Raw genomic sequence first — 12,500 nt, forward strand, 5'->3', positions numbered from 1 at the left:
TTTTTGTTAAAAAATTTAGCTTTTTTATGAGACTTATCCACATTCAAGTGTTGATAAAAACGAGTGCATGAAGCTAAAATAAAACAGGTTTTTGTTTAAAAGCAGAGGCTCTGTTCTTTCTTTTGATATATTGCATGTTTAGATTTTATTTATTTTTTTATTTAACCTTTATTTAACCAGGTTAGTCTCATTGAGATCTAGAATCTCTTTTTCAAGAGAGACCTGGCCAAGATAGCAGAACAAATTAGATCACACAATCACAAAACAAACACAAAAGAGGCAAAGACAACTCAAGTACATTTCAATTAAATAAAAGTGCCATTAATTAAAACATTTGCACGTGTGGATGGACTCATGTTCTATAGTTTTAACAATACAACAAATATTCATACAACAAAATATTCTGGGGGCCATATTATAATCTGCAGTGTGTTGCTGCCGGTTGCAGCAATATTGGTAGACTTTTTTTAAAGACAGACATAGTTTGTTAATTAAACAACGTTAAAAAAGGATCGTATTTTCCCTTGTAGTATAAAAAAAAAATCTTGGAAATATATTTTTCCAGTGTTTCATGAGCAGAACAATCCAAAAACACATTAACTAACAGTACAGCCCATTGAAGAGATGCATGTCTGTTCCTCACAGCCTTTCATTCCCATTAGAAATTAACGATGGCGCTGCTGTGCATAAGGTTATTGTCAGTCCGTATTGAAACGGCTGTGCGATTTGACTTTATAGAGTCAGAATATAAGGATCAGGTTATGGCCAATGAGATTTCAAAGTGGGCGGAGCAACCCAAAATAAAGAGAAACCAATCGACAGACAAAATGTTCTATTGCTCTTTGGGTATAAAGACAAAAACTCACATCGCTAACTTGTTTTCTCTCGCTCCCTGTATTTTACACTCTTTCCCAATCAGTCTGCTGTAACCCCTTCATTAGGATCTGCTTGTGGCCGGGACTCCTGCAATGAGGGCGCGAGAGACGCCACGTGAACTGATCACTCTAATTAAATGAGTGGATGATTTCAACTCTTCTCCATCACTAATCGCTCCATTAGACAAGCTCTCAGGGCTGATTAGTCAACGGATTTCAAAGGCACTTTCTGAAAGGAGGATGAAGTCAACAAAGCAATGCGAGTGTGTGTGTGAGTGTGTGTGTGTGCGTGTCAAGCGTTTCTGACCAGTCGACCCTTTATCCACTCCCAGCCAATCCATCATCCCCCAATACCAAATATTCTAGATTTTGTCGGAAACAATATATAATAGTTTTAACAAATAAAAGAAAAGCTATATGAAATATTTATAAATGAATTTATCAAGATTATATAATATTAAAATATAATACAACATAATATATAATATAATACAACATAATATACTACATTTTGAAATTGGGCAGGGCCTAATACAATATAATAGCATATATATATATATATATATATATATATATATATATTAAATGTGTGTGTGGTATTATATACATATATATATATTAGGGATGCACGATATAGGATTTTGGCCGATATTCGATATGCCGATATTTTCAAACTAATTTTGCCCGATGCCGATATTTGTATTTTTTTTAAGTGCAAAAAAAAAGCTTATTAAAGCTTCTATTAAAGTTCTCAGTCAAGAGCAGTGAGTGATTTCCTCTGTGTTTTATTAACATTAACGGGATAGTTCTCCCAAAAATTTAAATTGTCATCATTTACTCTCTTTTTACTCTTTTTACACAATTTACTCTTTCTTCTGGTAAAAATAAAAGTTATTTGGAAGAATGTGGCTAACCAAACAGTTGCTGTACTTCAGTGACTTATATAGTGTATTTAAGCACAAGAAAGAAATGAATACAGGTTTGGAACAACATTAGAGTGAGTAAATAATGACAGAATCTTTATTTCTGGGTGCAGTATCTCTTTAAGGACAAGCGGCAGCATATTATTACTGTCTCTTTAAGAACTGCACGCGACGAGTCTAATATACACGCATTTGACAAGCAGATTTTCTCTGTTTGCTTTCACTTTAGACATAACCAACTTTGTTTATGTAAACCGTGTGTGTATTTGACAGTATCAGCGCAATAAGACTCGAAAGATTAGTCTAGTATGCAGGCGCTGTGACGGCTTTAGTTCCTGTGAGCTTTGCGTGTACGCGCTCAGAAAAGCGGATGTTAGACCATCGCATCAGCACGTGAATGACATGTTTAACTAGCAAGACTTTGACGCACATGCAAATAATGAACTTTAGTGAATTGCGGTGTCCCGTGAGTGTAACTCTACCTCTGCGTTTACATGTGATGTGAATGTGCGTCGTGTTGTACAGTATGTTGAGATGAAGGTGCCAGAATTGAACTGATAGAATGCACGATACTATGATTTTTCTTCAAAAGCAGATCGTGGAGACATTTTAATCGTCCACGATCAAAAACAGCGTGAGACGCACACCCCTAGTTGGAAGTTTAAGTTGCTGGCGCTCATGCTTCGTTCGCGTCACGTGCGCATAGGAAACACGCCACCCTATCGGCAAGGCTCATCGGCAGAAATATTCATATCGGCCGATGCCGATGATGGTTATTTTAAGCTTTTATCGGCCGATACCGATGTTGTCCCGATATCATCGTGCATCCCTAATATATATATATATATATATGAGAATGACATCTTATAACAAATAAAAGAAAAACTATTACACATTTAGAATTAAATTTAGGAAGAATATATAATAAAAAATATAAAATAAAATACAATTATATAATATAATATAATATAATAATCAATTTTGAAATTGGGCAATATAATACCATATATATATATATATATATATATATATATATATATGAATGACATCTTATAACAAATGAAAAACTATCACACATTTAGAATTAGAATTAAATTTAGGAAGAGTATATAATAAAAAAATAAATTAAAAATTAAAAAAAAAATCAATAATAAAATATAATATAATTATCAATTTTAAAATTGGGCAACCCCAATACAATAAATAAATATATATCTTTAACAAAAGAAAAACTATACAACACATTTAGAAATAAATTTACGAAGAATATATAATAAAAATGTAAATGTACTTTAATAATAAACAAAGTATACTTTAAAGTAATATATTATAATCTGACACATTTAGAAATAAATTTAGAAAGAAAGAAAGAATATATAATAATAAATAAACAAATTATATTATATAATAAATAAAACATAATATAATAAATTAAAAATATAATATAATATAAAACATTTTGTATATCATTTAAATTTGGTCATTTTCTTTAAATAAATGTCTACTTTTGATATATTAGTCGAGCTACATTAACTTGACTCCCGTGTTTTAGGCTCACCCCTCTGCTGAGAAGTCCTTCTCTTTACAGATCTCCATGAGTTTGGGGGTCAACCTGTAGGCTTTCAGACACAAAGAGCCCTGGGCCGTCTTGAGAGGATCTACAGAGAAGCAGAACCAAAGACAAAACATGGATGACTTTAGTGAAGACGAGCTAAAGTGTTGAACACAGGGTGCTCATCTCAGCTTCAGAAACAATGAACATCTTTGGGAAGACCAAAAACAACCGTTTAACAACCGTATGAAAGCTAAAAGTGAAGATTTAAAGTTTGAACAGATGCAGTAGATGTTAATCTACCAGGGGAACACAACCGTCAGACTGGATTAATCCACTGCCAGAAGCCTGACATTCTGAGTCAGAAAAAGCTTCATTAATATAGAAGATGGGCAGTCGGCTCTACCCGTTATCTGTTTTCCAAAGACAGGATTTATAGAGCGGTTTCGTTCTGATATTAAATGCATTTAGACATTGTGGAAAGATGATTGCCTGTCTTTTCATACTGTCTTGAAAGGTCCTTAACAAATGCACAAGAACAGCAATCGAGGCGATCTCCAGATCTGCTCAGACACAGGTCAGATTCAGCTAGTCTTCTTCAAACCTGTTGAAATGGTGAGGAATGAATCAATATCAGGTTTGAGGATGTATTTATGTTCCACTTCTGAGCGCCATCCACAATACTTCTGCAATAACTGTGTACACAACTTAAAATGATAAAAACACAACTACTGCGCAGAAGAGCTAAAGGTAAATCTGACAGGTGCTTGCCAGAGTAAAAGAGTCTCCCAAGACTGCACTTATTTCGAATAAGTAATTACTTCACGACTGCTCAAAAGTATGTTGTATATAATATGAATGCATGTAGTGTGAATTTAATCCGGACGTACTACATTCTCCATGTTGGCATTATCATGTGACCTACCATCGCTTCACTGTCAATCACACATCCCACCATATGTGGACACTCCCTCTAATTAACTGGATGGATGGATGGATGGATGGATGGATGGATGGATGGATGGATGGATGGATGGATGGATGGATGGATGGATGGATGGATGGATGGATGGATGGATGGATGGATGGATGGATGGATGGATGGATGGATGGATGGATGGATGGATGGATGGATGGATGGATGGATGGATGGATGGATGGATGGATGGATGGATGGATGGATGGATGGATGGATGGATGGATGGATGGATGGATGGATGGATGGATGGATGGATGGATGGATGGATGGATGGATGGATGGATGGATGGATGGATGGATGGATGGATGGATGGATGGATGGATGGATGGATGGATGGATGGATGGATGGATGGATGGTTGGTTGGTTGGTTGGTTGGTTGGTTGGTTGGTTGGTTGGTTGGTTTATAGAGCACATTTACGACACAACCAAGGTTGACCAAAGTGCTTTACAAAGATTAAAAGACACACAGACCTATCATTTATAAATACAAAAACAAAAATTATAAAAATAAATTTTCAAACAGAAGGTAGCTATATAGTGTTGAAGGCCAGTGTTGGAAAATAAATGTTACCAAATAAATAAAGTGAACATTTTCACGAATGATTCACTAGTGGACTTTTGAACGACTTCCTCTAATTAACGTGTTTGATTATTTCAACTCGACCCATTACTAACATAAAATCAGGCACACAGCCATAATATTTCCTAAAAACTATTTCTAAGAATTCCTTACATATCATTTGAGATGAAATGAACAAACATAAAAAAACAAAAGCATCTTCACTAACGGCCTCTAATTAACGTGTTTGGCTCTTTCAGCGTGTTATTGCTGTATGCTTGATTATGTGTGCATAAGACGTTATCAATTTCATATTGTATAATATTAATAATAGTGCTAGGCAACAATTAATCACGATTAATCGCATCCTAAATAAAAGTTTGTGTTTACATAATATATGTGTGTGTGTGTACCGTGTATAATTATTTTGTATTTATAAATACGCACACATGCATATATGTTTATTTTTTATTTTTTCGGCTGCCTATCTTGGCCAGATTTTAATCTCTTAAGTGAGTCTTCTCTCCTGGTTAAATAAAGCAAATTCAAATTAAATGTATTTAAGAAAAATGTGTTATTTATATATGAAATATTTATATATTATATAAATTATGTATATATATATATATATATATATATATATATATATATATATATACACTCACCGGCCACTTTATTAGGTACACCTGTCCAACTGCTCGTTAACACTTAATTTCTAAGCAGCCAATCACATGGCGGCAACTCAGTGCATTTAGGCATGTAGACATGGTCAAGACAATCTCCTGCAGTTCAAACCGAGCATCAGTATGGGGAAGAAAGTTGATTTGAGTGACTTTGAACGTGGCATGATTGTTGGTGCCAGAAGGGCTGGTCTGAGTATTTCAGAAACTGCTAATCTACTGGGGTTTTCACGCACAACCATCTCTAGGTTTTACAGAGAATGGTCCGAAAAAGAAAAAACATCCAGTGAGCGGCAGTTCTGTGGGCGGAAATGCCTTGTTGATGCCAGAGGTCAGAGGAGAATGGCCAGACTGGTTCGAGCTGATAGAAGGGCAACAGTGACTGAAATAACCACTCGTTACAACCGAGGTATGCAGCAAAGCATTTGTGAAGCCACAACACGCACAACCTTGAGGCGGATGGGCTACAACAGCAGAAGACTCCACCGGGTACCACTCATCTCCACTACAAATAGGAAAAAGAGGCTACAATTTGCAAGAGCTCACCAAAATTGAACAGTTGAAGACTGGAAAAATGTTGCCTGGTCTGATGAGTCTCGATTTCTGTTGAGACATTCAGATGTTAGAGTCAGAATTTGGCGTAAACAGAATGAGAACATGGAACCATCATGCCTTGTTACCACTGTGCAGGCTGGTGGTGGTGGTGTAATGGTGTGGGGGATGTTTTCCTGGCACACTTTAGGCCCCTTAGTGCCAATTGGGCATCGTTTAAATGCCACGGCCAACCTGAGCATTGTTTCTGACCATGTCCATCCCTTTATGGCCACCATGTACCCATCCTCTGATGGCTACTTCCACCATGTCACAAAGCTCTAATCATTTCAAATTGGTTTCTTGAACATGACAATGAGTTCACTGTACTAAAATGGCCTCCACAGTCACCAGATCTCAACCCAATAGAGCATCTTTGGGATGTGGTGGAACGGGAGATTCGCATCATGGATGTGCAGCCGACAAATCTGCGGCAACTGTGTGATGCCATCATGTCAATATGGACCAAACTCCCTGAGGAATACTTCCAGCACCTTGTTGAATCTATGCCACGAAGAATTGAGGCAGTTCTGAAGGCAAAAGGGGGTCCAACCCGTTACTAGCATGGGGTACCTAATAAAGTGGCCGGTGAGTGTATATATACAGTATATACACATGCAAACATTTCTTAAATATATACATGCATATGTGTGTATTTATATATACAAAATAATTATACATAGTACACACACACATATATTATGTAAACACAAAAATTTATTTTGGATGCGATTATTTGTGATTAATTGATGCCCAGCACTAATTAATAATAATAATAATAAATGAAAATGAAATTGAATTATGAATGACTTAATTTGTGATGAAACCTTCAGTAATAAATCAGAAAGAACCCCAAAATAAAAAAACATTTCACTAGTGGACTCAACCCCACTAAATGTCCATTTGCATTTAGCTTTGGTTACACTTTATTTTAAGGTGTTATTGTTACAGTGTAATTATATATTTAAGTACTGAGTAATATTAAGCAACTACATGTACTTACTATAGGGTTAGGGTAGGATTAGGGTTTGGTTGAGGGTTAGTTGCATGTAATTATGCATAACTTACTGTTATTACTATAGTACAGGTGAAACTCGAAAAATTAGAATATCGTGCAAAATATCGTCATTTCTTTCAGTAAATCAACTTAAAAGGTGAAACTAATATATTATATAGACTCATTGCATGCAAAGTGAGATATTTCAAGTCTTTATTTGTTATAATTTTGATGATTATGTCTTACAGCTTATGAAAACTTTTCACAATATTCTAATTTTGAATTTGGGGTTTTCATAAGCTGCCATAATCATCAAAATTATAACAAATAAAGGCTTGAAATATCTCACTTTGCATGCAATGAGTCTATATAATATATTAGTTTCACCTTTTAAGTTTAATTACTGAAATAAATGAACTTTTGCACCATATTCTAATTTTTCGAGTTTCACCTGTATGTAACAAGGACACTGTAAAATAAAGTGTTGCTTTTTTTTTTTTTTTTTATCCGCCCACTTGTACCCGAGAGCCTGAAGAACATATGAAACTGCGTCCATGGAGCCGCCGGGCCTCTGAATGCTCTCATTGTTGGTGTGTGCTCTCGCTCTCGGGGCAGGGTGGGGTTTCTGGCAGCTGAGAGGTGTCTGATATATTTTTAGTGAGGAGCGCCGGCCTGAAACCACGAGGAGGAGCTGAACAAACACTCTGATAGGGATCCACATCTGGCGAAGTCTGAGGAAACTTACAGACAGCGTGGACCACGACCACGAGAGAGTTCAAGTTTTATGTTTGCGTCTCCTTTCAATCCGGGTGTAATCTGAGATCGTTTCAGTTAGGTGGGCGAGTTAAAGTTTTGTTTGTGAGAGTTTAAGGGAAACGGATCTGAACTTTTGATTACACCTTGAATAGTCGTGATTCAATTGCACGAATCGCAGCTTTCCTGGAGCTCAAACAGTAGAGCGCTGGCGCTTGCGCTTGCGACGCCAAGGTCATGGGTTCGATTCCCAGGGAAAGCAAAAACTGATCAGAATGTAAAATGTGTCCCTTGAAATGCATTGGATAAAAAGCATCTGCCAAATGCATAAATGTAAATAACAGTTAGGGTCAACAGTGTGCAATATCTTTACATGAAACTGTCAAGTTTCTGTATTGTAGTGTGTTACATTTATGTTGTTTTAATTATTGTTGAAATGTGTGGATGCACCGTAAGGTTTGCTAATTAATTTCATTGTATAATACATGCAATGACAATAAAAGGAGTTGAATTGTTCCATCGGCGTCTGTGCCGGTGGATCCGGGTGTCCGGGTCCCGACTCCACTCCTGGAGACACACATCAGCTCTGCGATAGCAGGCTAAATAAACAGGGGGAGGAAACCCTGTCTAGACGAGGCTGATACACACACCAGCCTCTGTTTGCACAAGAGGAACGCAGTCCACAGCCAACAGACGGAGAGAGAGAGGGAGAGAGAGAGAGAGAGAGAGAGAGAGAGAGAGAGAGAGGGAGAGAGGGAGAGAGAGAGAGAGTAGGAAAGAAGTGTGTGTTTGGGTGAGGGGTGCTGAAATATGCTCTCTGTGTGTGTGTGTGTGTGTGTGTGTGTGTGTGTGTGTGTGTGTAACGATAGATAGAACGATAGATGGGTGATGGATAGACAATAGATGGATAGAACAATAGATGGATGGATAGAACAATAGATGATGGATAGAATGATAGATGATGGATAGAATGATGGATGGAATATATGGATGGATAGAACGATGGATGGATGGATAGAACAATAGATGATGGATGGAATTATAGATGATGGATTGAATGATGGATGGATAGACAATAGATGATGGATAGAATGATAGATGATGGATAGAATGACAGATGGATAGACAATAGATGATGGATTGAATGATAGATGATGGATAGAATGATAGATGGATAGAATGATAGATGGAATATATGGATGGATAGCACGATGGATGAATGGACAGAACAATAGATGATAGATGGAATGATAGATGATGGATAGAATGATAGATGATGGATAGAATGATAGATGGATAGAATGATAGATGATGGATAGACAATAGATGATGGATAGAATGATAGATGGAATATATGGATGGATAGAACGATGGATGAATGGACAGAACAATAGATGATGGATGGAATGATAGATGATGGATAGAATGATAGATGATGGATAGAACAATAGATGATGGACAGAACAATAGATGATGGATAGAATGATAGATGATGGATAGAATGATAGATGATGGATAGAACAATAGATGATGGACAGAACAATAGATGATGGATAGAATGATAGATGATGGATAGAACTATAGATGATGGATAGAACAATAGATGACGGATAGAATGATAGATGATGGATAGAATGATAGATGATGGATAGAACAATAGATGATGGATAGAATGATAGATGATGGATAGAATGATAGATGGATGATACAACGATGGATAGAATGATAGATAGAACGATGGATGGATGGATAAAACGCTAGATAGATAGATGGATGGATGGATGGTCCAAATTGACTATAAATGGTTAGAACATCTCCAGCATTTTGAGAAAAATTTTTGACAAAAAAAAACAGAACAAAAAACAGTAAAACAGCAATATTGTGAAACATCTTTCAGCATCATTAATCCATTCTAATATGATGATTTGCAGCTCAAGAAACATTTATGATTATTATCAGTGTTAAAAACAGCTTTGCTGCTTCATATTTTGTGGACCATTTATTTGAAATATAATTTTTTTGCAAGAAAATAAAATTCTTTACTGTCACTTTTGATCAATGTAATGTGTGCCCTTGATAACTTCCGATCTGGTTGTGTGTTGTGAGCACATGCTGCCAGTGGAAGGCCGTACCGTAGATGAGCACGACGGACTCCTCGATGGCGTGCTGGTAACTGAACTGAGAGTCCAGAAGAGCCCGGCTCACAAAAGACCCGTAGAAGGTGGACTGGTACCAACCCACGTGAAGATGATCGATGTTCACATGACGCAAACTCCTCATCATCTCCATCTGATACTGAACTACAAGAGAAGAGACAGAACACGGAGGCACACGGGTGAGAGAAGGCTTGCTTATTATTGTGGATCTCTGAGCTGCTATAATTAATAAAGTAAACGTAACTCAGAAATTGGGCTCTATATGAGTTCAGTGATTCAGGTCAAATGATTGTGAATGTTAAAACATAACCAACACCATCAGATCACGTTTTCTATTTGTTCATATGACTGTTATAACTCAGGTACAGCAGCCAAACAAAATCTAAAGTTAATGATTTAAGGGTAAAAAGCCCAACTAAACCAAACACTAATCATCATAATGGCGACTTGTAATTACATTTTTCTCCTTCAGTGATACTGCTTGTTAACATCAGGTGTCTTCAATGTTGGCAATAAAAAATAAAGACTTCTTAATTCATCTTTGACGTCTGTCTGTTATTCAGATATTTTTGTTTAAAAAAAATTGTTTGTAAATTGTACTCATTTTAAATGGTTAACTTTTGATTAATTATTACTCAATTCTAATTTGTTCAATTTAATTAACAATATTGCTTGTAATCTGTTGCCACAATTTTATTGAGTAGATATAGCGTATTCATTTTTACAGTGTAGAAGAAGAACATGCAAACCCTGAAAGGGAGACTCTCTTCCAGATTATGATATTTTGCCCAATATGCAATTGCTGTGACTATGAAAATCATTATGCAAAAACAAATACTAGAACATTAAAATAAAGTAAGAATACTTAATTATGAATACACCACTAAAAAAATTATAAAGCAAAGACAATGTTTTTGGTTATTAAAGTGCCAAACATAATAATATTATTCTTAATTTATATCTTTGTTTCCAGGTAAAACATGCTTAAAACAAGAAATCTACTAAAAACAAGATAATAATAATAATAATAATAAACAATAATTAAAATGTATTATATATATATATATTTGTAATTAATCATTATTTAAAATGATATATGTATCATTATTAAATTACTATAATAACTACTGTTAATGACATAATTAATATTGTCATTAAGCATGCTTAAAGACAAAAAACTAAATTACAATAAAAAAATATATTCTATATAAGTATAATGTCAGAAATTAATTTCAGAAATGAAATAAATTTAGTGAATTTTAGCTTCGGTGACAGACGATAAATGGTAAATGTTTGCTTTTGCCGTATGAAAAAAAACTCTGTCAATATCCTCTTAAACTATTTAAAAAAACATCCATATTCACAATTTAGCACATTGATATTTGGATGTCTTCATATTCAGAAGGATTGTAGGATAAAGTTAGGATAACTAAGCACAACCAAAGGTAATCTTATTTAAATCCACAAATGATTAAATATCAGTCTGCTCAAGTTCTGTGCTTCAGAAACATGCAAAAAAACCGCATATTTTTCTGTTCTAGCAAATGCATGATGAGCTTATGAGCAAAAGAATGATTGATAATAAACTTTGTACAATTTCTCCCAAACAAAAGTGTAAAGTCATGCATGCACCGTATACAACATATGTGTGTAAAAGACCATGAAGATGCACAGGTCAATGTTAGTAAAAGGAAGTTATTGACAAGCTGATATACAGGTTTGACTATAGAAACACTCTCGCAAAGGGCATGTTGTAGAGAAGACGAGATACAAATGTTGATAAGTACAACATAAACGTGCATTTGTGCATTTATGGAGCGCTGGGATTCCCGTCAACCCTGGAAACTTCCAGCCAAAGACTACAGATAGCGATAAATGTATGAACACAGACACATTCACTCCTCGGCTTAGCTGGACAACAGTTTCCATCTCGTGTGCCAAGCCTGAGTCCTGATGTCCTGAAAACACTCCCTCTGACAATCCAAAGGCCATTCGGTTTTATCCCGAATGCAAGAGGGAGATAGCAGGATTATTAACAGAGGAAACACGTCGAGGACGAGCACAACAAGGGTCTTCATTTTATTAAAAGAGCCCGAGAGTCTCGTAAGGTACATTAAATCTTCTCTCGTGAGAAAACATCTGCGATGCGAAGACTAGCCGTAGGATGGAAGGCATCCGTAACTCAAAAAATTAAAGTAATCAAATGGTTGATCCTTTGGGATAGCACATCTCTGAGAGGAAATGTGTGTTAGAAGAGGGTTTGAGGGACCAAAACAAACGACTGGATACTTCATAAGCATTCCAGTGCACGGCCAAGCCAGATTCTGCAAGGACAAATGAGTTGCATGAGAATAAAAAAAAGATGTAAAAAGAAAAGGGAAAAAAAGGAAACAAACCCAAACCCCCTAAAACACTTGAAACAACAACACAAAA

At 35.9% G+C, this 12,500-nt stretch overlaps 1 protein-coding gene across 1 annotated transcript in view; it reads right to left on the reverse strand.

Moving 5' to 3' along the window:
• The window catches only part of eif3hb (eukaryotic translation initiation factor 3, subunit H, b), a 97,422-nt gene that overhangs the window by 35,389 nt on the left and 49,533 nt on the right, over window positions 1-12,500 (reverse strand). Inside the window, exons 3-4 of the mRNA XM_056241356.1 lie at window positions 10,044-10,211; window positions 3,357-3,456 (exon numbers count right to left, since the gene is read on the reverse strand). Coding sequence (XP_056097331.1) covers window positions 3,357-3,456; window positions 10,044-10,211 — 268 coding nt within the window. The remainder of the gene's footprint in view (window positions 1-3,356; window positions 3,457-10,043; window positions 10,212-12,500) is intronic.

The sequence above is a fragment of the Rhinichthys klamathensis genome, unplaced genomic scaffold (assembly GCF_029890125.1).
Source record: "Rhinichthys klamathensis goyatoka isolate OS25496 unplaced genomic scaffold, OSU_Roscu_1.1 h1tg000637l_1, whole genome shotgun sequence".
NCBI lineage: Eukaryota > Metazoa > Chordata > Actinopteri > Cypriniformes > Leuciscidae > Rhinichthys > Rhinichthys klamathensis.